The sequence below is a fragment of the Nyctibius grandis genome, chromosome 1, assembly GCF_013368605.1.
Source record: "Nyctibius grandis isolate bNycGra1 chromosome 1, bNycGra1.pri, whole genome shotgun sequence".
Taxonomy (NCBI): Eukaryota; Metazoa; Chordata; class Aves; order Nyctibiiformes; family Nyctibiidae; genus Nyctibius; species Nyctibius grandis.
The window spans coordinates 61,030,298-61,056,908 of NC_090658.1; the positions used below are offsets into that span (position 1 = coordinate 61,030,298).

At 41.1% G+C, this 26,611-nt stretch overlaps 1 protein-coding gene across 4 annotated transcripts in view; it reads left to right on the forward strand.

Annotated features, from left to right (window-relative positions):
• Window positions 1–3,379: 3,379 nt before the first annotated feature.
• The window catches only part of ZDHHC14 (zinc finger DHHC-type palmitoyltransferase 14), a 114,476-nt gene continuing 91,244 nt past the window's right edge, over window positions 3,380–26,611 (forward strand). For all 4 annotated transcript variants that reach the window (XM_068416377.1, XM_068416393.1, XM_068416387.1 and 1 more), the window contains exon 1: window positions 3,380–5,272. In XM_068416377.1, the coding sequence (XP_068272478.1) occupies window positions 5,022–5,272 (251 nt within the window). In that variant the 5' untranslated portion in view covers window positions 3,380–5,021. The remainder of the gene's footprint in view (window positions 5,273–26,611) is intronic.

Below are 26,611 nucleotides of genomic sequence, written 5' to 3' on the forward strand. Positions count from 1 at the left end.
TCATCTATTCAGTGCCTCAAACCAATTTTCATTAATGTTGTGACTAAACAATAACAAATGCTTTCAAGAATAATGTTGAATTGTGTGAAATATTAGCTGTATAAAGTCTTTTTTGTAGAGGAGTTTTCAAATTGTTTAAAAAGCAACTTCAGAGAAGTGTTGATAGTATGTTCATAATGTTTGCAAAAGGACATCAATAATACTCCAAATTCCAATGCAATACTGGTACTGATTAGGGACTAGAACAGTCTATCATCATGTGAAAAGTACAATCATCTGTGGCATGGGATGATCCTGTTAGAATCAAGGTAGATTCACTATTGAAAACAAAGTGTGTTTGTTCTCTGAGTTTGACTTTTAGAATTATTTTTCCAGGCACTCCTCAAATTCCTTTATGTATTTCTCTCAATTAATACGGCTGAAGTTCACTTCCCAACCATAACATCTTAAAACCCAAGGGAAAGACTGTGGAGTGAGACAGCAGCTTGAACGAGGTGCTGGTATTGTTTACAAATGTTTTGCTTCTGAAGAGTGTTTCTGAAATTAGCCTGAGTGCTACCTGTGAAGACAAGCCAACAATGACATTTTTACATAAACTGTTCGCTCTATTTGCGAATGTCTAAAATATTTCATAATCTCAGGAGAGAATAGTGCCATTTGACATCATACAGTCATTAATATTGTCAAAGCACTGAAGACAGATCTCCAGCAATATGCTAATAAAAACCTGATGAAGACTAAAAATGCTTGTCAGTGAACCACAGAATTTCTATCAGCAGCCTTGTGTTGGCATATATTGATGCTGTATTCATGAAGCTGGAAAAGTCATTAGCTGTTTATAAAGAACATTTCAAAGAATAAAAAAGTGCTGTGATATCTAAGTTATGAGACAGCAGGCAAACTGTTGACAACAGGCACTACAAGAGGAGGAGGAGATGGGAAGGAATAATGCAACAGCATCTATTACATGTGGGAAAAAGGATGCTAACGCATTTGCATTGCGTGACATCAGAAACTGGTTTTACATCCTGCTGCCCACTTGCCAAAGGACAACTCTTTTACACCTTGCAGAGGGAGACATCCCTCCATATTTTTCCCATGTGGCGTTAACATTTCCAAAATTATTCTTGTGTATCAATAAAATGGATTGTAGACTCACCAGGAGAGTGTCTACCAGGCTACTCTGTATAATTTGGTTACTAAAGTAATTAATTTCCTCCAAGGAAGGGGGAATATTCAGTGCTGGTCAATCTGTTCTATGGTTCCTTTGTTATTACACACTGTGTATGGATAAAGAATTATCTTATCATATTAAATTAAAGGGATAAATATTCCATTCCAAAATTAGAAATGGAATTATGAAAACAGAAAGCACATTGCTTATGTACGAGAACTCAGCTGCGTCCTCACACTGTGTTTTTGGTGTCTCTCCTGGCATTACATTCAACCCTGAGAGATGTGGGCTGATTGTAATATATCTTAACTTTTCCCAGAAATGTGTTCAGTATGCTTTTGGGTTTTTTTTAACTGGGGGTTGGTTCCTCCCGCATGTCCCAATGGAGTCCATTCTTTGTAGGTTACACAGCTCTGCTAGTAAGTTGCAAACCTTTGTAAAAAATGCATCAAAGTGAAACCCTTGTTAGTACTGCGCATGCCCGCTTATCTCTAGGAATCCATAGAATCAGAGAATCATTTAGGTTGGAAAAGACCTTTAAGATCATCGAGTCCAGCCGTTAACCTAACACTGCCAAGGCCACCACTAAACCATGTCCCTAAGCACCACATCTACACGTCTTTTAAATACCTCCAGGGATGGTGACTCTGCCACTTCCCCGGGCAGCCTGTTCCAATGCCTGACAACCCTTTCGGTGAAGAAATTTTTCCTAATATCCAATCTAAACCCCCCCTGGTGCAACTTGAGGCCATTTCCTCTAGTCCTGTCCTTGGGAGAAGAGACCAACACACACCTCTCTACAACCTTTCAGGTAGTTGTAGAGAGCAATAAGATCTCCCCTGAGCCTCCTTTTCTCCAGAATAAACAACCCCAGTTCCCTCAGCCACTCCTCATAAGACTCGTGCTCTAGACACTTCACCAGCCTCGTTGCTCTTCTTTGGACGTGCATGGAGAACGTACTAGGCAGAAACAACGGCAAGCAACTTTGAGAGTGGTTCTGCCTTAGCTGTGGGAAGCCTCCCTCCCTGGGGTTTCTGCATGTGGCCCTGCCACTGGTTCCACTTTGCACCAGGGTGGTACTGCGTGAGAAGGGCTCGGTGCAGGATTGCACTCCTCGAAAAGCTTTCCCTTTGTGGCTTGTACCTTTCTGGGATGTACCTCATGAAGTCAGGACAGACTAAGGGTCTGTACGAACACCGCAGTGGTTGTGGATAAGCCTGTTTGTTCCAGCAACATAATGGAGCATGCAGATGCCACCACTAAAGCAGGGAAATGTTTGCATGTATGAGCAGAAGCAACAGCACCTGTTGGCCCATCTCAGCAGTGCAGTCAAGGACCCTGGCCAGGAACAACCTCTGGTTACGCTGGATGACCAGAGAGCCGTGGCGGGGCAGCTCAGCGCCCAGCTGGATGGACCAGGGGGTGCAGTCCCGGCCCTCAGGCCTGACTGAAACACATGCCCGGACATAAACACCAGCCGCGCCCGTGCCCAACCCGCCGGGAAGGGCAGGTGGGAAGGCAGGGCTGCCTCGGGGGAACGGGGCCCTGCGGAGGGCGAGGGGCGCAGGAAACAGCCGGGCCGGGCGAAGCCACTCCAAGCCCCGCACGGGGCAGCAACCCTCCCCCCTCCACAGCCGCCGGGGTACCTCTGCCTTCGACTCCCACCGGGCCCTGCCACCGCTCCCGCGCTGCCCGGCGGGCCCGCTCCGCCCCCTCCCGCCGGGGCGACTCGCAAGGCATGCTGGGGCTTGTAGTCCCTCCCGCCGCCGTCCCGCCTGCGGGGCTGCTGCGCGGAAGCGGGGGAGCGAAACTACAACTCCCAGCGGAAGGAGGGGCGTGCCCCTGCGCGTCCGCGTCTGAGCCTGCCTGGGGAGAGAGGCTGGTCCCGCTAGGTCGGGCCGCGTGGGCGGGGCTTCTCTTTCCCTACCGCTCGCCTGCACAACTCGTTCGCCTTCGGCCCGGCAGCCGGAGCAGGGGAGGACGGGACCGCCGCCGCCCGGGTCTCACGGCAGACATCGCTCGGAGCTCGGCGGCGCGTGCCTTGTGTGCGCGCGTGCCGGGGGCGGCGCGCGGTTGGTCGCGTGGGCCGGGGGAGTTGCGGGCTGAGCGGGCGCCCCGCGCGGGCGGGGAGGCGGCGGGAGCGGGGCTGCAGCGCGGGCACCCGCCGCCCGGTTCGCTCCGCCGCGCCTCCGGCCTGCCCGGCGGGCGGCTGCCTGCGGGGGCAGCGATGGCGAAGAGTTAGCGCTGTCGCCGCGCTCCACCGGCCGGAGAGAGGCTGGGCCGGGTCGGGCCGGCAGCGCGGTGTCCGCGCCGGGGCTGGTGCGGGGGACCTACCTGCCTGCCCTCCCGCTGGGAACCGACTGACTGACCGCGGCGGGGGTGCGCGCCTGTGTGGTCCCGTCCCTCGCCGCCTCCCCCCGCTCCTCCCGCGGGCGGCCGCCGCTGCGGTGGTTACCGCCTCCCCCTGAAGATGAAGAGGTGGCAGCTGCTGCTTCTGGGTCTGGCTGCTGGGGAGAAGCCTGGATAGAGGCTCCAAAAAAGAAGGGGGCAGAGAAAGTCGCCGCTCTCCGGCTCGCGGAGGGGGAGCTGGGCGTTTTTCTCACCTTCCTCCGGGCAGGAGCACAGCGAAACTAGGGACGCCGGTGGCAAGTCGCTCCTCTGCGCCGAGGGGAGGGGGCAGGATGCTGGTGGGGCCCCGGCACCGCCGCGGGCCGTGGGCGAGAGCCTACGCCGAGGCGGCGTGCGACCGCCCGCGGCGGCCCTGGGGCGGGCGGCGAGGATGGTGAAGGGAGGGAGAAGTCCCGGCAGAGATCTCCCACCGGCGGCGGAGCCTCCCTCTCTTCTCCCCCCACCCCCCCTTCGGCACGGTCGCCCGCCCCGCGGGGCTGGGGCGCTGGGGAGCATGAGGCGGCGGCGGGGACCTGTTGTGTAGGTGGAGGCGGGGGTTAAGCGCGGCGGCGGCGCCGCCCGGGGCGCGGGGCGTGAGGCGGGGGAGCGGTTCGGCGGGGAGGGAGGATGAGGACCCGCTCCCGGGGCGCTGGTGTCTGTCGGGGAGCGGCCCTGCCCCGGGCTGCCTCGGGCTCGGCAGAATCCCCTGCGGTGGAGCCGTGACAGGGGCGAAGGGCCCGCGGGGAGCCCTGCGCCCCAGGGCTGCGCGGAGCGGCGGCCGCTGCCCGCTGGATTGCGGCTTCGGGAAGAAGAGAGCTTGAAGTGTTTCTCGGAAGCTGGAGTAGCAGCCTGGTTTCTTTCTTGCCCTTTTTTTTTTTTCCTTAATGATTTGTTACGCCTGTCTCTTGAGGGAACGTTTTAGGAATGGTCATTTTTAGCAGTGAAATCTGCTGCGCGAAGGAGGATTATAACAAATCTCTATGAATGATAGACTCGATTTGCTAAACCTTGCCTTGGCCAACCTTCTGACCCTCGGAGAGAGATCTCAGGGTGTGCGTGGGAAGGAGAAAAAAACCCCTCCCATTTGAAAATAAACTTGGAAAAAAAAGACTAATTTTTTTTGGACAGCCTAACTGCTTTATAATTACTTTTATTTGGGGTCTTGTTTTGTGATAAGTTGTTTTAAAAGGGATTGTCCTACGTGGTTCTTTTGTAACTGGTGGAGGAAGGAAGGATCCTCTCAAGCGTTCCTGATATGACAGCTTTGGTTTCTGAAGAGTTAACTGGTGTTTGCATGATACACCTATTGGTAGTCTGGTAGCAGACTTTTCATCTTTTTATTTGCTTTTTTTATTAATTGGGGCTGGTGAAGAGGGTTATCTTGGTCAGAAGACTATTTGCACATACATATATTGTATATATTTTTGGTGGGGTTCTCCCCACATTTTACTCTCTCTTGATGACTCCTGGAGGTGGTAGTGGGCCCATGAAAGACTGTGAATACAGTCAGATCAGCACACACAGCTCTTCGTCTCCCATGGAGTCTCCCCATAAGAAAAAGAAATCGGTTCCCAAGAGAAAATGGGAGGTTTTTCCTGGAAGAAACAAATTCTTCTGCAATGGGAGGATCATGATGGCTCGACAGACTGGAGTCTTCTACCTGACTCTTGTTCTCATCTTGGTCACCAGTGGGCTCTTCTTTGCATTTGAGTAAGTGACATTAAAGTCTTCATATCTTCCTTCTCTTCCTCTAGTTATTTATTTTCTGTCTGAAAGCAAATTAAACATGTTTATCCAGCTGTCATAGAGAATGCTGACTGAATTCAGCTAATGTTGGTTTATATAATTGAAAATATGATCTGATAAGATACTGAGGGATGCACGATCCTGTTTTGGTTATCGTACTCAGTGGAAAACTGATGTTAGAGGATTAAGGTTGTAGCGCTTTTATACCACAGGTTTCCAGCTCTTACTGATGTTGCAAGAGGAGTGTAAAACAGCAGGTTCAGGATGGTCAGGAAATGATGTAGCTTCTTGTCTGTCAGTTATTCTGCTGGGAATCAAAACTGGCAAGTGTAAAAATACTGACCCTTTGTCGCAGAACTAAATGCAAGAAAAGCAATATCTTTCATTAGTTTATGAATTAGGCCTTTTTTTTTTTCTCTTGAAGTCGTTTAATAGCTTGTAGATGAGAATTCCAAGTTAGTTAAAAAAAAAAAAAAAGCTGTACAATTTTGCATGTACCTAGCTTTCCACCACTAGGTAACAGCGTTACTTTCTGTTCATGATGATAACTTGTATGTAGAGTTTGGTCTTAGTTTAAGTTATGTTTGTTCTGGAGTTTTGGATTTTTTTTAAGCAGGCTTCTGGTGTCCTCCTAGGGTTTTTTTCTATGTTGCTCTGAATCTTCAGGAGTCCTTTTCATCTATGTGAAGTGAACACACAGTGACAGCAAATCAAATATACTGATTTTTGCACTTATGTTGGAGTGGTTAAATTAACTATACATGGCAATAAAGAATTAGGCACTTGATATGAACCATACAGTTCAACTTTTATTTATTTTTTTTAAAGCACCAAGTACAAAGGTACTCACACTGCCAAAACACTTGCTATAGTAATAACTGAATTATTTTTAAAGAGTTAATGCTGCTTTACCTGTTTTAAACTATTGTAGCTTGATTTGTGATTTGTGGCAGGAAAAAATTCTTCAAAATACATATACAGCTCACACTATTTTCTTGAATAGGAACTATTATTTATAAATAAGCTTCAGCGCTACCTCCAGAAATTCTGTTTACTTTGCTAAGTGATACAGTTGAACAACAAAGGTCATTCGTTACTTGGTATCTTCAAGGAAGAAGATAGTGACATTAGCAAACCCTAAATTACACCAGTTAAATGTAGACCATCTTAACACACTGCTAGCAGTAAAGAAGGTAAAAATTTTCAGCAGGTAACCAGTGGCTAAATATATATGTGAGCTCACCAGATGAATTGTCTTTAGTGGACTCCAGATTACTTTAGAGGGATTTATTAATTGTAAATCTTCTGCGGACATCATGAAGCTGCTTGAACATCCTTTGAGTAGTTTAAATAACACAGTCGATGGTATCCATGTACTGCAAGTGTGTTTACTTTCCTGGTTTTAAAGAGGTATTAAAGGTGTAACCTGATAATATTGCATCAGGACTGGGTGCTACTCTATTCTGTTTGCCCTGATTAGGCCTAGTTGTGGAAAGCTTTTCTGTGTGGGCTGACACTTGCATTTGTGTGCATTCTCATCACCTTCAGCAGAGCCTCTGAAGGCAAGCGCTGGACTTCCCGCAAATACCAGACTGTAAATGTAGGGTCAAAACTGTAATGTTTTATAACCATGATTGTAAAACTTATTTATTAACCCCCCATTTATTTGTACGTTTTATTTGTATGTTTTAACACTTTGATCCTTCAGAGACAAATATTCTCTGCAGCTGCATGATTCAGAACTGCTCACCTTCTGATTTCATTACTACTGTGAGTTATGTGCTTTACCAGAGTCAAACACTACAACTTCTATCGTGTCTTTGAGCTTATTTGTAGTGTAACCATATGTGATGGACAACATTTTTAGTCAAGCTACGGTATTTTGACATATAATTAGTGCTTATTCTAACTGGAAGTCTTGAAGCAGGGAAAAATCTTTGACTTTGTATAACTGTATAAATTATACTCTGTGTGTGTGTACTGGCCTTGAGTTATTCTTGTATCACTTCCACTCTCAAGGAAAATGAAAGTAGAGGGTGGCAATGATAGTTCACTTTTATAATGATAAGGTAGATTTTGGTCTTTAAAAAGCACTTGCATTGGAAAAATATTACTTATCCTCTGAAGGCTAATTAAAAAACAAACCTTAAGACTATGAGAATGGTGGTTCAGCGTGTTTGTGATGTTTGAACTGCAGAAGGTTGTTAACGTTACAAAGAAAAGACCTGAGTCTCTGAACAGTGTTACTTTGAAGCAGTTTCTAATTGCGTCCCTTCATAGCAGTCTGAAGTTACTATTTGTTGATCAGTTGATAACATCTTGAGTTGTTAGAGTGTCACTTCTGTTATTTGGTTGATTTGGTTATGATGCTCCTCATTAACCAGCTATTTACAGAATATGACAGAAATGTGTTTCAATCCTTTGTGTACATGTGGGGCAAAGGGATTTTTAAATGGGCAAGTGTCTTGTGTGACTGAACTGTAAGGTCAAACTGTCATTGAAGAGGGAGATACCCTGTATGTTCTTGGAATTGTTTGATCTTTTTGCTACAATTGAAATAAATTATTTGTTCCCTTTGGTTTTGGAAACAGTAAAATAGGTACTCATGTTCCAAGTCATTCCTTGGTTGCAGGCGGTGAAGAGGGGGAGTAGGAAAGAGACGACTTTGACAGCTAGTTCCTGGGAAAGAATTGTGCTGACATAAACACTTGTCCTTTATGCTTTTGGCTTCGTTTGTTCCTCTAACATCATTTCCCCCCACTTTTATTTTACTCTTGACACGCATTCATCCAGAGTTTCATCACGTGTGCTTTGGAATCCTCTCCGGGGAGAAACACATTTCTCTGAATCAACAAATCTTAGCTCTCCAAAAGCAAACCTATGTCATACATCTTGACCTGTATAGCTTTTGACATTGAATCGTGCCTTTGTAATCTTTGTTTCTTCATATTTATGCTTCTGTGCTTTTTCCTGCCCACTTTTTCCAGCTCCTATGTGTGGCTGGTTTTATTCCTTTCTCTCTGTTGACTCTTATCTCTCATATGCTCCAAGTACATCACCACTTCTTCCTTTTATAATTTCACTGTTCTTTTTCATTTTCAAAGAGGTAAGCCAGAATTTGCTTAAAAGAAAAACAACAACAAACCATAAGCTTTCAAGCAGGTGGAGTATTTATAATTCCTGCCTCCCTTCTCTTCCAAAGGAAGAGAATGAAAGTAACAAGCAGTTTTATTTCTGTAACTTGTCTATTAAATGTATCATGAATTATTGCAAGCACTTTTGGGCCCCAAGAGGGATGCAGTGCTTGGGGTATTCTTAAAAATTATGCCTATTTTAAAATGCTCAAGATGAGGCACCCCAAATTACTTAATTTGTCTTTAAAATTTGAGTATGTGATTTTATCTTGGAAATATATTTCCTAACTCTACCCTTGTGATATTTAGCTGGTTTTCTTTTTTTCTTGCAAATCTGGCTTTGTGTTGAACTTCCTTTTTTTCCTTTGCCCTGCCCCATTACACACACGTGCATATTTTTTTAAACTATTCAGTGCTCATGTTAAAGTAGCTGCATGAAAAGCTTGGAAAACAAATTCCTTTCCCCAGAGCAAAGATAGAATCCGTAACTGAGGGGCAGATCTCACTGCTGTACCTAGCCAGTTCAACCACTGTGTTTACATATATGTAAAGTCCTTTATTGGTGCAATAGAGAGGCAAAACTAAGGCACTTCATACTTACTGCTTTTATTCATCTAGGTATACATACGCAAAAGAGAAAAGAACCCTTTATGCCTATGGTCATTTGGGGGTACTGTTTTTGTAGGTTACAGGAAAGCAAAATGGAGGCTGAAGGACATATTTAACACAGTAGGATACATAAAACAGACATCTTGTTGTTAAATGGCAAGTCTTGTACGGATGCACACGCTTCACAAGTTCCAGAGTGGCGGTAGATGAGCTTGGCTCCTTTGCTACTGTGAGTTAATGCTGCCACTGTCTGCCAGCTCCCTTCCTTCTTGAACTTCACTGTGCAGGTAGCAGGAGGGAACATGTCCGCACCTGAGCTGCTTCAGTTCAGGCAGGCAAATTAAACTTCCCATAAAAGGTGGGTTTAAGTGAAGATGCCGACTGAACTGAATTGACTCAGGTACAGTCATGTTTTCTTCTGTCAACTCAGCTGCAGGGTGAGTGGCTCTGGAAGAAGGTTGGAGCAGATGGTAGGATGCCGGAAGAGCTGAAGCAGTGCGGCTCTTTTCTCTGTAAACGTGAGTCAGAGCCCTATCGCTCCTGATACCATTTGACACTTGCACTGATTCAACAAACTGGAGATGTGGGGTTTTTTTGAGCCAGTTGAAACTTGATTTTTGTGAGCATTTGTGTAATTGCACTGTCTTTCAAAAGATGGATGTTGGAAAATTATTTAAACTGGGACCATTTATGTGCATATGTGTGTACAAATCATTGCTTTCTATCTGTTCTTGCAGTTGCTGGCTACCTGCTCCATGCCTCCCACTTTGACAACCAGTGTGACTGGAGGACATTCATGAGTCACGCTTTCTGATGCAGTGTAGATTGTTCAATATTGAACTTCTATAGCACATGCTATGGCAAAGTGGTGTAACTTGCTGCTCACTGTGACAAACCTCTATGTGTAAACACTGACGTCAACAAGCTGAGCATTTTCACTGTGGTATCAGCAGTCATCTTCGTCTTATGGCAAATGTTTTCTGCCCTTGCAAGAGGTGGATTCTTAGTATGAGGTTGCATTCCAAGTAGGTGGACTGTTCCTCATCTAATAACCTTTTTTTTTCTTCCTCTGCTCTTAAGATGAGTAGTTTACTTGCTTCTTTTGATGACCATGTCCTTAAACTAAGAGTTCTTTAGAAGGAAGGGCTACCGATATGACTTCAGCTGTTAAAGGCTGCTATAAACTTGTAGGGCATTTCCTGCTGAAGATGTCAAAATGGATTTTAAAGCAAAAAATCATGACATATAAACTAAAATGATTGTTCAACACAGAATTGCATCCTTTTCTACCGGGAAGGCAGTAGCTGCCTATAGTGCACAGTGGTGTAGGAGAATGCAGTGATGAGTAGGTTTTTTTTTCCCCCCATTTCTTTGTATAAAAAAAATCTGTCATTAAAATTAAACCAGAGCAATATTTCTGTTTCTCATTTTGCCATATTATGCATATCTGATCACTTAGTGAAAAAGACATGGAATACAGTAAGTCTAATCTTTTGGGTTTACTTTTTATACTGAGTTTATATAGATGTACCAAATGATATGGCAAATTCCTAAGGGATGGTATGCATTCCAACCAGATGTTGTTTATTCTTTGCACTTAAATTGCCCTGAAAATGTTAACTGTCAGAATCAAATATGTTTCAGGTGCAGAGCATATCTAATATCTTTTGCCTTGACAAGGGACTTTCCTTTCCTTGGTCACAAAAAGGTTTACTTAATTCATCTCTTCTAAGTTTCCCAGTGATTTGTGCAAGCATGTCTGCTGAAGTTTCTCTCTGGCCAAAAGGGAATAGTTTTGTACCATCCTATCTTAAAGTAGCGCTTCACTGAGTACGTACACCAGTTTAAACTTTTAAACCTGCTTTGAATGAATTATATGATATAAATTGAAATCCTTTTACCCAGAAACGTGCTAATAACATTTAATATTAGGTCATGCACCTCTACTTTTCAACACTAGGTCTATTCATGTGGAAATGGGTAATGATGACATGCTTCATTTTTCAGAGTAAAATTCTGCGAGGATAACAGGATAGCCTTTCTTGGTTTTGGAAGTCGTACTTTCTTTAGTTCCTCTGAAACTGCAGAGGCTTTTTATGGTTTTGTTACACTAACTCCTTTTCCAAAAGAAATATTAAACAGCCTTTTTTTCTGAGGGTGGGGTTTCTTTGGTTTGGTGTGGGGTTTTTTTGTTGGTTCGTTGGGGTTTTTTTTTTGTATTCAGCTTAGTTGATGGCCTTTACTGTTTCATGGAGAAGACAAGTTTTGAACATAACTTTTGATCTTTTAATCTACTCCTTTCTCACCTATAGTTCTACTTATTTCCATCTTTTATTTTCTTTGCGGAGGTGGAGGGCTATGAAAATAGGGATTATAACAGTGTAAGAAGTGATATTGACTTCTCAGATACCATGTCCTCTCAGGACCTTGAGAAAATCACTGTAGCTTTGGACCATCGATACACGTGCATTGTCAGAGTGAAACGTGAACGTTTGTGGTCTCCTTTGCCTGATGTCACCCTGACCCCTTGGAGAAAGAGGAGAAATTTCATCACAGCCTGCTGGGGGTGGTTTCCTACGCTCATCATAGCTCAGCATGATTGTTGTAGATAGGTGTAAATTCTCACCTGGGATATTTGATATCCCTTCCAGAGAGGAGAAAAAAAAGTAATTTCAAAAGTTTGGTTATTCTTACCTATATAAATATCTTCAAATATTTATGAATGCTGATGGATAATACTTCTGTACATCTTCAGCCTCCAGAATGTGAGGTTAGACTTGTAATTTTGTGACAGTTGTTTGATAAAATCTATCTTAATTTATCCCTCAAAAGTTTGAGGTTTCTATTGTTGATTTAATCTGTATAGTATGCCTGTTTTGTTTTGTCTTTTCCTGAATAGGTACTGTTGCCCCTTTATCTGAATGGATTGTGCCAAAGGTATAAAATGTATCATCTGGAGACTAGTGTAGGGAGAGTCATGCTAAACAGATTTACACTATTGAAAAACTAATTTCTAGTAGTTTTTCTTGGAAGACTAGCATTGCCATGTGACCATCTCTGGGACTCTTCTCACATCAACACTGCAGAAATTTTCATACCATGTTTGAAGGAAAGATGTTTTTTTTCAGATGTTTTCTCAAGTCAGTTTCTCAGGAATCATTTTACATGTTTAGGTTCATGTGAAGTCTTTTTACTCACGTTTAAATTTGGACTAATGATGCAAAAAATACCTTTGTTGCTACATGATTTATTTTCTATCATAGCTGTGTTGCATTATTATTTTGTAAATGGTATTTCATACAAAACAAAGTATATCAGTGGATCTGGATGACTGAGAAATTATCTTCCTTTAGAATGAAAAGAAAAAATATTAGTCTGGGCATAACTTGAACCAAACTGTTCTGTTCATCCCTTTCTTTTTTGGGGGGGGGGCAGAAAAAATATTTTATTAAAAATATCTGGGCTTATTTGTAGATTTAGTAGAAACTGAAATGCTGAAATTGGAAGTGGACATTAAATATATAAATTCTCTTTCAACAACTAAGCTATACCTTTTAAGTAGTTAATAAAACAAAGTTTCTAATGGAAACAGTCTCTCCTTTCTAGTGCAGCATTAAACTGTTAGTTGTAACATTCAAATGTGAACTAATTAATGAGAAAGTGAAGATGACTGCAGAAGAGGAGCAGGCTGAGAATATTTTTAACTTTCTAAGCATGATTGTTTCAAAATAGCCTGATCAAAAAGACCACTGGCTTAAAATACTGGAACATTTTGAAAAATTGCTTAAAATGTTATAACAACTTTATCTAGGAAATTTTTGTTATCCTGATTGATGATCCTTCTAAGTGAGGCTGTACTAGCTGATGATCACTTAAGTTCCAGGCTGCCAGTAAAGGTTTTCTACATGTCAGTGCTGCTTGTCTTTCATTTGGCGAAGCTGATGGAAAAGGGGAAAAATCCCCTGAAGTCAGCTGGAACTACAAAAGTTTATTAAACTTCATAAAATTACAGCTCTTTTTTTTCAGAACTTAATACAAAAACTGTAAAGTGGTTAAACTTTTTACAAACTAAAGAAACAGACTAAAATCAAGAAATCAAGATGAAGCCCATGTGTAACAGCCAAAAATAAAATTCTGTTCATATTTCTCACATTGTGGAAGTATTAAATGTTTCTAACATAAAACATACTTAGGGAAGGAGGCTGAAGCGTTTTCCCGTTTCAGTTCTGTGTGGCACACACCCTGTCCCTTACCCTGTTGCATGTGTTCATATTCAAAGCTCCTGTTCGTACTGCAGTTACTAGGCAAAGGGGGCTTTGTATTTGCAAAGCCCCACCATGGGCTTTCTGCAGTGTGCGTTAGTGGAGATCTTACCCAACTGAATTCCAGAACTTTAACTACTACGTTGACAGTGGGCTGTAGCGCTATATGGTTATTCAGCTCCTGTATCCTTGATCACTTCCTTTTCATCAGTGTCTGTAGGGTTTATTCATATTATTGTGGGATGGTGGCTAATGAGATCTTACATAATGAGCTTGGCTAATGAGATCACAGCTGGTTTTGTTTTATGTTTTTCCACTCCTGCCATCCCGTTAAGTTGCTTACTGCAAAAAATACTGGCAGTGTGCATTTATTGTGGTGAATATGCAGTCACTTCATCTTGTTCTTTAGATTTTATACTTATTTAAAAAAAATTTTACAAAACAGAGATTAAATAGAATACTGAGAATTACATTGAATACTGAGAACCTGAACTCAGAAGCTGATGTACATAAAATCTGCAGTTTGTGAATTTCATGTTATAGTTTAAGTGCAAGATAACACTGTTAACATTGTCTGCATTGAGTGAACGTATGAAATAAATCTGTGGGTTTTAGTATATGTTTCTTATACATATGATCAATATGTATTAGTTCTTCAGACCAAGGAATAGATGCCATGTTTCAGGGTAGAGAAACAAGTGTCAGACCTGCTTGTACTTAAATTTTGCTGGCATGCTTGTTTGTGCTCATGGTGTGGGTTTTCATGGCACAACTATCTGTTCATGTTCCTTAGTAAATACTGTTTTGTTGGCAAAAAGGGCTTTCTAGTGTTGAATTAGAATGCAGAAGAGCTATAATTTTTACTAATTTGAAACTATGTGAAGCAGTTAAAAGCACTAAGAAGAAAAGTAAAAGCTAGACAGCGATGACTTCTCTCTCATCAGTATTGCAACTCTGTAATAAACTTGCTTCTTGTGAATGTGGTTTCTTTAGAGCTGAAGCTCATAGTGCTTCTATATGGTGAAAAAATACAACTTTTAAGACACTTTTATCATTCAACGTGATTTGAAATCTTTCCAGGGCTGGACAGGCATTGGGTGTGGAAACAGGCAAGTTAACTTTGTCATTAGTCTGAGTAGACTGATACATGACATTTGTTTCACAGTGTGATAGAAAAGATTGGAGTGCATTGTGTAAAGAGCAGAGTCACTTCTGGTTTGCTTCAGTGAATTAGCCTGGAGAAGAGAAGGCTCAGGGGGGAATCTTATTAAAGTAAGTACCTGACTGGGGAGGGGGAGTAAAAAAAAAGGAACCTTGGACTCTTCTCAGTAGTGCCTTGTGACAGGACAAGACGCAATGGACACAAAAAGAAATACCATTTAAATGTAAGGAAAAAATTGTGGTTTTGGTGTGTTGTGGGTTGGTTTGGTGTTTTTTTTTTTTGTCTGTTTGCCTGTTTGGTTTGGGGTTTTTTTCTGTGAGGATGATTGAACACTGGTACAGGTTGCCCAGAGGGGCTATGGACATACTGAAAACCAACCAGATCTAGACCTCAGCAGTCTCCTCTAGCTGACCCTGCTTTGAGCTGGGGGATTGAACTTGATGATCTCCAGAGGTCCCATCCCACCTCAGCCATTCTATGTTATCTGTGAAAATCTGAGAACTTCTTCCCATAATTTTAATCTTGTTTTTAATGACCCATTTATTACATGCATATTTAATGAGAACTTCAGTTTTATCTGGTCTTAGGATCTGAACCTAAAGTTCTCAGTCCAACAAAACTTAAAAATTTGCAAGTGAAATAGCCATAGCTGTTCTTTTTGTCCCCTCTTCTCTTTTCTCACCTTTGGATATGTTTTTTTCAGTTCAAAGTGCATTTTCCAACACTTCTTGGAGGTTCTTTTCCTGCTTTCTTTCACTTATTTGCTGTTCCTCACCAAGCTTTACCCTCTACTATCCATCTGGCTTTTGCTAAATTATAGTTAGTATTTTCTTTTCTCACCATGTAAAGAACAACATTAAGTTTAAATAAAATCAATTTCATCCAGAAGAATGTCTTGGTATACAGTTGTTCCAGCAGTGTGATGTGTTCATCAGTTTGTCCGTATCTCACTTAAATTTTGTGAACTTTTCTTTCCTTCCATCTAATCTTCCTAGCCACTTGTTCACTTCTAATAGACTAAGAGCACTGTTGCTGTAGAGGGGATGGGGAGGCAGTAAAGGTGAAGTTGACTTAGTTTTTCCCTTTCCATAGTCATAAGGGATGAGTGTACAATTTTTTCCTGTGATCTACATTGCATTTGCCTGTATCATTGTTCAGATATGTAAAATCATGGGGTCTATCTCCCAGTGTTTGAGCCAGGTCAGAAAGTTGTTCAGATCCTGCAGGTTCAGCTTCTTCCTTGAGCCTGCTGCTTGACAATACTAGCTTCAGACCAACTCTTGTGCCTAAATAGCATGTTCCAGCTTCTGGACTCCTAGGTGTAAAGGATGAAATGGTTTGTCTGAAAATCTGCTAAAGCTGGGTTTGCTATCTTTGGGGAAGGGAAAACACCCTAGATATGTCAGATTAATCCAAACTCCCTTTAAACATTGATTTGCTTAAAAAAAAAAAAGTAGTAAATAATTCCAGTAAGGCAGGTGTCCAGTTCTGGATTACAATTTGGAAAAAAAATAAAGCTTAAATGAAACAGAGCGTATTTTATTTGAGCGAAATATATCTGAATCTCTATGTCCTATAGTATCTAACACTGCTAAGTTTCTCTAGGCTGATGGAAGCCAAAGGGGCATTTCCCCATACCAGATATTCAAAGCACTGTTTTTCAGAGTGAACTTCATGCCTGTAGACCTGCTGGCTTTTTCTGAGGGAACAGGGGTTGGATTCTCACTGATCATGAATTCAAACAAAACTTTAGAGTATTTCATAGGAGCATCCCAGTTTCCTTTCTGTTTAGCAGGCTCAGTTGCAGCCAGACGAATCTGATGGTTGTAGGATGCTGAAAAGGATGGACCCACCTCTTCCCTTCTCCCAGGCCTCAGATGTTACTTCTTTTGTCTGGCTCTGCCGTTTTCCCCTCCCAATGGTGAACCACTTCAGGGAGTTCCCTTTCTGCAGAAAGCTTATCCTTCCTTTCTGCCCACACAGAGAAAATGTTTCTGCTGCTTTAGATCCCTGAGCTGAATCCCTGAAAATTTCAGAAAAGTGTTATTACTAGTGCAAGGGAGGAAGTGAGAGGGAGGAGATTGCCAGATCATCTTAGCTGTGATTTGAAATTGTATCCCAACTTGAGGAAACTTGTTACGTAGTCTTGGTTCATTGTTTGGCATCTGTGAGAGTGCAAACAGAACATCTTTAGGCTTACCTGAATTACCATTTAGTTGCTTAATGAGAATCTACAGAGTTCTGACTTCTTAACCATGTTTTATTTCTGAAGTAACTGTATTGTCGTTTACAGAACTTGAACTGCAGCATCTTTCAAATAACATTATTAAGTGCTTATTAGTTGTTAATGCATTACAGTTTTTCTGTAAGTTTTTTTAAAAAGGCGCTATACCCAATTCTGTAACACAACACAGGGGCAGTGACTGAAGCAATTCTTCCCGCATCCTTGCCTGTGTAGTCTATGTTCTCCATATCCAGACTGCAGAGGCAATGTATTGTATGGCATTCAATAGCAGAGCCTATGGAAAAGCTGCATGACTGCTTCTTCACCTTAGTTTGTATAAAAACAGCTGAGTTAGCTCAAAATATGCTAAACTGAACTGGAAAAGGAATATTCTCAATCCTTGCCATTTCTCCCACGCATCAGCTGAGACGGCAAACAACACAGGGAAATTGCCTGTTTCTTCATAGTCCCATTCAGCTGCCTACTCGGGTGTTTTTTTTTTTTATTGGTTTGTTTGGTATTGTAAATATTGAAAGTTTCAGCTTAGGAGGGTGAAGGAAGAATCTTAAAGCAGTTAATAGAAAATTGAACATCCTGCATACAAGAGACAGTTGGAATGGATGTCTCTATTCACAGTGCAATAAAAGAATTGCCCTTTAAAATAATTTTGTTTAATAAGACACGTAAAGCTAATCAGAGCAGAAGGAATTGTCTATAGAGCAGAAGACAGGGAAGAAGTTGTGGACTGAAATCTGACCGAGATTTATCTAATTCAATATAGAACCTTGAAAGGATAATCATTCTTCTTTTACAAGACACTAAACTCAGAAGGCTCTCTTCTCTTTACCTTGAGCTGTGGAGGGTCTGAGATTTCTCATCACTGATGTGAGTGTTCATCTTCAGAGTAAAATATGGGTTTTTTTCCTCTGAAAGACCCTTTTAGGATCAGGCTGCACTGCGCATTGTTTTTTAATGCTAGTCCCTGGAAGCTGGAATCTCATTTCCAGTACTTGAGTATATCAAAAGTAGTATGCTGGGAGCAGAAGGACATTTCAGAGGAATGCTTATAAAGATTAGGTGGGATAAAATAATTTTGCTTTTTTACTTGGCTCATACTCAAGAGGAGTTTGGGAAACAGACAATTGGCTATGAATGTGAAAATCAAAACAGTCTGATATGAGAAAAACAACTGACAATGCTTGGATCCCAGTAAGTGAAACTGTTGTGGGCTGACATACAGCTCAATTGAAAAGTAAACATGCCCTTCCCAATACACATACCTTTCTATTATTGCATTCTAGAAAACTTTAACCAACAGTTAAAGTTGCTACATGATAGTCTGGAGGTGCAGTATTACCCAATGGTTGACTGTTCTTGGCTAAAGTAAGTTTATTTTCTGTTCTGAAACTTTTTTCAAACAGTTGTTGGCACTAGTCCTTGCTGTTGCAACAAAGAAATGGCATTTGTGGAAGGAGAACATAGGTTCATGGCTTCCTAGTTCAATACAAAAGAAGCGACGCTTGTTTCAAAGGTAATTCACTGTTATTGAAATAACACTGTCACTGAAATAAGCTTTTAATTTGAGCTTTATTACCAGTATTCTTTCTGACTGCAAACTAAAGGTCAAAGATTTAGGGAGCATGCAACACGTCACTGAAGTTGATCCCTGCAGATAAGAGTTGCATAGTTATGTTATTCATCCAGAATGAGTGCATCCCTAGGCCAGCTATGCTTGCCTTCATATTCTGAGTGATGAAAAGACTGACAATTTTGGAAGAGTGTTCAGTGCATGCAGAAGAATTGGGGTGGGGGAGAGAATAAGGAGTGGGGAGGAACTGAAATCTGCTGCAGTATTTGCTTCTGGAAATTAATTTCAGTTACTCGAGGGACAGTTGTTTTGAGTCCATATTTAGTTAGTACCTATAAGTAAGCTAGTAATGACTTTTGATATACATGCTGGATTTTTCAATTATTGTATCCAGTACTGTAGACAGAGGTGGACTGCACGCTAAGTTGCTTATACATGTTGTGTCCTACCAACATCTCTCTCACTTCAGAGGCTGAAAGTGAAAAATAAACATATGAAAAATAGTTATAAATAGATATGAGATGTTGAAGTGCCTCACGGAGATACACTGGCAGTTCTAGTTCATCACCGCAGAATTAAGACCTCTGGGAATGACAGCATGGTGCATAGATGTTCGTTATTTGACTCCTTTTGGAGTACTTATAGGTACTAACTAAATTTACATATTTGTTTTAAGAACAGGTCATAAAAGAGAGTTGTTAAGGACAGTAACACCAGTAGTGCTTTAAGGTTTCAAAATCTTTTTGTGTTGTTTTGTTTTTTTTTTTTTTTCAGTCCAGAAATACCTTTCCCTATTCTTACTGTTCCTCTTTTCTCTTGCGCCAATCTTTCATGACAGGGAAGCTCTGTGGCTCTGGCCAAAGTTGTTCTTTTTTTACTTCCAGTGCCATGATGGTGAGGGAAAGACCCAGTAGACAGGCTTGCAGGTTACATGTAGAAGAGCTGGTGGGTTGTTCTGAATCTTTGTTATATATAGGCAGGAGTCTGCAAGTGTGACAGTCTATCAAAGATGTATGTTGTGTTGTCTTCATAAAACTCCAGTATTGACATCTGCCCAAGCTTGAGTCTTTTGTGTGTGCTAAGAACTTGATTTTTATCAGGTAAAATCTCTGAAACCTGTTCCTATGCTGGGCATGCCTCTTTGAGTGCATGGCAGAACTCTTTCACTGAAATTACATTTTTGAGCAATGCCAGCCTCCTCATGAGTTTGGTAGCACAACTGTTTTGGGGAGCTAAGCGCTGCTCTGTGGGGCTGCTTTCACCTGTGGCTACAGGGCAGCATAAATGAAGAAACAGTGAAACTGCTTCACTCACCACATGTCTTCCAGTTTCTGCAGTCTCCAGTTCTGTGTATTATTATTATACAGAAGTTGTCTTCACTTAAACTCCAGTTCATCTCCAGAACAGTCCCACCCACAGCTTTAAGTGAAGCAGGGCTCCTTAGGGGGTGGGGGGCTTGAAACTAAAAGCTCTGTCATAAGGCATATGACAGGGAAAGGACAGCCTGGCAGAAGTGTGTCAGATTTAACTTCTACAGGCATGCTGGCATTTTATTTCATTTTGGCAGTCTTGAATGTAGCAATCTTGCAGTTTGTTTTAGCATAGTTTTTCTGTGTGTAATTATTAGACCAATATAAGTTCCCAACCAGGCAGTATTTCTGTTCTTTCCCACACACTCCCTCACAAATCAATGTCTCCCCTTCTCCTTCCAAATACCTTGTACGTGCTTGCTCTTTACCATTGTGTTCTGTGGACTGATGCTTCTTCCTTCAGCACTTTTCAGAGAGCCATGAGGGGCAGAACTGCATCTTTCTTCTGCTCAAGACAGCTTTTGAACTTGTTGCAGGGATGGGAGAGGTAAAGGCAAGGAGCTTCATTCATTTTGTAGTGGTGTTGTGGTCTTGCCCTATTTTCTTCTCAATTCCGCAAGTCTTGCAGATAAGTCTCTTAAAATTGCTTTTGTTTTTCTATGCTACTCTGAGGAGGGGAGCACTATAGATAGTGAGAGTACTAGAAAAGAAGAGGTTCTGTGCCCTGTGCTTTTACAGCGGGAGGCGCTTGGCTGTTCAGATGGCACTTGTTTGCCACTGTTGAGTTATCTTTCATAGTGCTTGTGGTGTGGGTGACTGGAAGAAATTGGAGAAGGTTTGGAGATGCTCTTTGCAGGCAATGAAGTGCAACCGGGAATGAGCAGAATTGGACAGCCCAGGCCTTGATGGAAATGTTTCTGCACAGGGGGGGCTATTGGTCTGCTATACAAAACAAGGTGGCTTGATGTATAATCGGTCTTTAACGTGGTACATAATACGTTGTACAGAATACTTAAGTGGGTCTAAATGTTGCTTGTATAGGAATTGCTATAAGAAGAAACTCTTTGTAACCCTAAATACTCATTTTGCTTTTCAGTTAAAGTTCTAAGCAAGTTGCATAAGGGAGCTATTGGATTTAAGTGCATGTCGATAATGAAACTTATGGAATAGCAAAGTGACCAGTTAAACTGCCTGGGTCTCGGTGAAATGGAAATTCACAGAAATTTAGATTGGCTAAGTTCATGGTGTAATAGTATTTAACGCAGACAGTTTTCATTTTGTGACCATTTTATACGTGGGCTTTCTTTATGTTTGCAAAAGAACAATCTTTTAATGCTTATGGCACTGCTCTTTACAAGGGTAAAGATAGTTTGGTAATTAGGCATTCCAGCCCTATATTGACTGTTTTTATTTTTTTGTATTGTAGAGCTTCAGAACCTACTTTGTTATTATTTTTTGTAATTACTTCCAACTTCATTTTTGTGTTCTAATTCTGACTGACAATGTTTTCATTTTTGCTTTCTATATGTTAGCACTAAATATTAAATATTTTTTGTTTTGAAAGTGCAGAAAACTTACTGCTGCTTCAGCTTTGGTCATACGTTATAGTTCTAAATTTATTTTCAGTTTGTAAGATGACTCCACCTTCTGATAGCTGTGTTGACTGAAATGGGGTAAAGTTCATTGCTGGTAGAGGAAACTTAGGAGATCAGCTTGGTTCTCCAGTGACAGCATTGGTCTAGTATGCATGAAAAAAGCATAAACAACTCGAAGTAGTGTGTAACTGTATGTGGTAGTTATAAAAGGGCCAGGTGTTGATCAGACTACAGGCAACTCAGAGGTTTGTGCATGTGTGTGACAGACATCCTGGATGATAATTTTTGCTTCAGTACAGATTTTTCTCACCTGTGTTGATCAGCAGGCACAAAAACTGGTTAATACTAAATAGCTGGCAGGATGGAGAAGCAAAACTACTTTGGCTTTGCTGTTTGTTATTATTTGTTATTACGTTATTACACTGTGGCTTGGGGTAGGTTTTTTGCAATAAGATTGGCACTGGCTGCTTCCTCAGCTACTTGTCAAGGCTCCCTGCCATCTCGAGTTTATTTTTCTTGCACAAAGCCTGGGAAAAAAGATGAACCTTGTTCTGAAGGTCACTGTGTCCAGCCATCTGTCTGAGCAATGGGAGTGAATGTATTTCAGAACTAGTGACCCTTCGTATATAATATTGTGCCACTGGCTGCCCTCGTTTAAAGCAAGGACCATCAGGACACTGAGAGGATTTCAGCAGTTGTGGAAATGAATGAGGAGGATGTCCTCCTATGGTAGCTGAATGCAATCTACTCTTGTTCTGGCAGGTTCCACTGGAATTTTCTTTAAGCAAAAAATCATCCATAAAAAACCCTCTTTCTTTATTTGAAGAAAAGAGTTTTAAAGGGACTATAGAATCATAGAAGCATTTTGGTTGGAAAGGACCTTTAAGATCATCGAGTCCAACCGTTAACCCAGCACTGTCAAGTCCACCACTAAACCATGTCCCTAAGCACCACACTACACATCTTTTAAATACCTCCAGGGATGGGGACTCAGCCACTTCCCTGGGCAGCCTGTTCCAATGCTTGATAACCCTTTCGGTGAAGAAATGTTTCCTAATATCCAATCTAAACCTCCCCTGGCATAACTTGAGGCTGTTTCCTCTTGTCCTACCACTTGTTACCTGGGAGAAGAGACTGACAGCTACAGCGACTGACAGGCTCGCTACAGCCTCCTTCAGGTAGTTGTAGAGAGCGATAAGGTCTCCCCTCAGCCTCCTTTTCTCCAGATGAAACAACCCCAGTTCCCTCAGCTGCTCCTCATAAGACTTGTGCTCTAGACCCTTCACCAACTTCATTGCCCTTCTTTGGACTCGCTCCATCTTACTTTTATGGCAAGACATCAGTTAAATTTTAGTACTATTTGTGACTTACTTTGGGATGGGAGGCTGGCTTCTGGGAGAACTTGAATCCAGTCATCCACATCTGTTTCTTTTGATCTCTTGTTATGTTTGTGAACACAACTATGTCACCAGTTTAATAAAGGTGTACCTGTAGAGTGGAATTTGACACATGGTGGAATCTTTCCAAAGGAGAAAATGGCCACTGACAGATGCAGCCTTGGTAATATATTTACTTTTTTTTTCTTTTTTCTTTTTGACTGAGGACAAACTTACTACATCCTTTCCTAAGAAGTATCTGAAATGTAGGTGTGTTCTAGAAAAGTGGTTTTGTAGCACAATTCATACTAAGTATTGAAGGCCAACTATAAGGTCTTGTTTATTACAGCCAAAAATATCTTTTGGAATGCACTTATTTTAAGATGGTATCTTCCTAATTTTTTTCTTCAGACTTTTTTTTTTTTTCACATGCTAATGCTTTAGATTGTTTTATTCAGAAACTGTTTTCAGTTTGTACTCCACTAGTAGTAGGGCTAACCTAGTCAAATGAAACTTCTCAGAATAGTACATTTCTCCTTGCAGCATTGCTTGGCTAGATGCAGGATAGCAATTCAACAAATTATCTGTGCTCTGTGTTGTGCAAAACAACAATAAAAACATTTCTGTAAGAAATCTGTTGGGAACAAGTGGACTTCTCTTTCAGTGGCACTGAACTATGACAAATATGGCATTAATAATCCATGCAGAGACCAGATTGGATCAGATTATTCTTTTCAGACTTGAATGACAATTTCTTTGAAGTGAAATCTTAACATGTTTGGAAGAGATCACAGGCAATCCTTATGATGTGTACAAAAAAAATTGCTAAACACTGTTTGTGTCAATGTAAACTGTTACAGTGGATCAGAACTGGCATACATTTAATTACTTGAACGTGTGTTTTTCTGTTGCTTTTACTGGAGAACTGTCTCCTTTTTTATAGTCCTGATTGTGCTTGAGGTGATGTATAAGCGCGATGTAATGAAAGATGCCTCTTGCCTTGGGTATTGCTTTCCTAACAATAGATAAGTTAAGTTGTCAAATTGAGAAATGTCTTGATTTTTTTAAATTTCAATTTTCTGAACTTTCCCTTTTATTTCTTTCAAAATTAGAGAACCTTTCAATAACACCGGCAATTTCTTCATCACAAGAATTTCTTCCTTCTCTTTGCAATCCCTCTCACCACCCCAGGTACCTTAAAAAAGGTTGGGACTTCTTTTACCAAGAGAGGATGATGCTGAGAGAGTTATGGTGGTTGCCTTTGAGTATGTAGAAGGATAATAATAAATGCTTCTCCACGTTGTTTGGAATGTGACAAGAAGTTCTGACCTTAAGTAGCAGCAGGAAGTATTCAGGTTAGAGGTTAGTAGATGTTAGGGGAAAAGAACCCTTTCCAAGCATGAGGATAGGTAAGGACTGAAATAAATTTCCTAGGAAGATTGTGGAATTGTCATCATTGGAAGTTTCTTGCAAAGCAGACTAGGCAAAGCTTTATCTGAAGTGGTTCATGTACAGCTGGTCTTTTCTTGGAGAAGGGTAACTTCCAATGATGGTTGCACTACAATTATTCAGGAATATATCTATGAAATGGTAGAAGGATATCAGTTAAAACTGTTATTTTTCTTGTCTTTATTAATAATGCAATGCTATTGGGGGTGGGGAGAGGAAAGAGTGTACTGTGTATTGAGTAAATGTAATTATGTCAGTTACTTAATACATTGTAACTATTACTGTGTAGAGGTGATACTAGGAAGGACTTTTGAACTTTCAAAAAGAGAAGGGCTGCTGGTGACTCATATAAGGGAGCTTTAGAAGGAACCTACAATCTAGAGTTTAGAGTTATCATAGTAGACTATTAATGTCGGAAGAAATCAATCTAAATATTCACTGATGTCTTAGGAAAAGTAATTAATGAAGTATGACATGAAAAATTTAGTAGGTTACCAACTGACTAGATGATGTTTTCCAGTTCTACTGCATACAAAAAAATTTCCAATTTTATAATAAAGCATGTTCTCTTTCTGTGTTCCTATTAATCAGCTAGTTATAAATGTATTTTCTTGTTAGTAGGAGAAATCACACTCCACTAGCAAACATACAATTTGCTTATTGCCTACTAAGGCAATAATTCATCTGTCCATCTCTTGCAAAGCCTGAGAGTTCTTTGGAAACAAATAGTACTGTACTCGTGGGTATCGTTTTTTTTTCAGAAGATGTCACCTATGATATCTATCTTGTTGTAAAAGGGAAGAGTCGGGCCCCTTTATTGCCCCTTGAAGAAAAATGGCAGATGGAAACAGGTTGCTGATGCCTGCAGCTTCTTTGATGGCTAGAGGTAGATTGGACCAAGTAATCAGGAGTGGTGTTTAGTTCCTGCCTGCCTGATTTCTCAGATAGTGTATGTTCTTCAGGAAGCCATGGAGTTGTAGTATGTACACTTGACATGTCTTGACATATACCATGGAAAGGGCTATTGCCTGCAGCCATCTTCTGCCACTGGAGAAGCTTGTACCTTATTAGAAATTGTGTGGTCTGGCATCTTCAATGTATTGAACTAAAATCAAAGGTAGGATGCAAAACTTGAAAAACTTTCAAAGCACTTAGATGTTTCATGGGATACATTGAGCTCTAAATATATGAATTTCTAAATTACAGTATGTATTATGACTTTCCAGTGAGTTTCAGTAGCGTTGATGAGTTATCTTAAAAATTAGTAGTGTGAAAACATGAACATTTGTTTTGGCCTACATAAAATAAAAACTCAAGGAATCTATTCTTGATGTTTGCATTACTAAACATCTGAATTTTAATGAACTAGCACTTACAATTTTTTTAACATGTCTAAGCAGTTTACCTATCCAGTGTTAGCCTTGGAATCAGAATGAGTAATGGAAACCTAATTTAACAAGGTAACCTTGAGACAAAGAGAAGTGATGAAAGCGTTGGCAAACAAATTGCCAGAATGGTCCTGAATTCACTGGAAGGACAAGGGACTGCTCTGCAATGGCTAGTGAGGGGGAAGTTTGTGTCTCTCAAACTGTTGAAGTATATCTGGGACAAGTTGTCAGAGTTTTTATGGGAAATAACCTCTTAAATTGGTGTGGGAGCAATTTGACAGCGAGAGGACACTTTTGGATCTTGTGGCATGGCTGTAATTACTAGGCTTAATCTGAGTGTTCTAATAAGTAATTTGAATAGTTAACAACCACCTCTGGACGTGTTGTTTTGCAGATCTTTGAGATCTCATTTGCCTGCTGTAGCTAGGTGTTCTCATTCGCTACTGTTGACAGTCTCTTCAATGCTTAATAAGCAAACAGCTAACCTGCTCTATTTGATTAGAGTTAAGTTGTAAGTTGTTTACTGACACGTGGAATCCTGCCCTCCTGACACTCAGTCATACTTTTTATGTCTTCCTTTGTTAGCAAAGGAGAAAGCTGTGCTTAGCTTCAGAATATATAGCAAGTAAGCTAGTTTGTACAGGCCAGACTTGACCGTGAGTTTTAATCCTTTATGAAGAGCATCATGTTAGTTACCCTCTCAACTGGAGTGGTAATGGAGTTTCAGCTCCTACCTCTCGATCTCTGTGACCCGACCTGTGGTGACTCATTACAAAGGGGAGAGAAGAGGTGTCTCTTGATGAGTGGATACCAACCTGGTTTAGTCTGTATGTGCTTCTATTACTTTGTGGCTGTAATGTAGAGTTTTGTATTATGCAAAAAGAATAACATTTAATGTTAAAGGAACTATATGGGAATTGTGGGGAACAGAAGTTTCAAACTGTAAAGCTTTCACAGTTGAATGTTAAAAATCCTTGGGATAGGAATGGATCATAACTGCCTGGTATCACGTTCCCACTCTGTGCTAAAACACTAATTGTGCTTCTGCCAGAGTAGGGAAAAAGGCTAGCTATAGATTGTATGTTCAAATATATACATTCCTCCTGCCCAACTTCATTACATGTCTATTAAACATACTGCTTTTGAGTGCTTTTGAGGCATTCCCTTAACTGAGCTCTAAATGAGTTACCTTTTAGGCCTAACTTG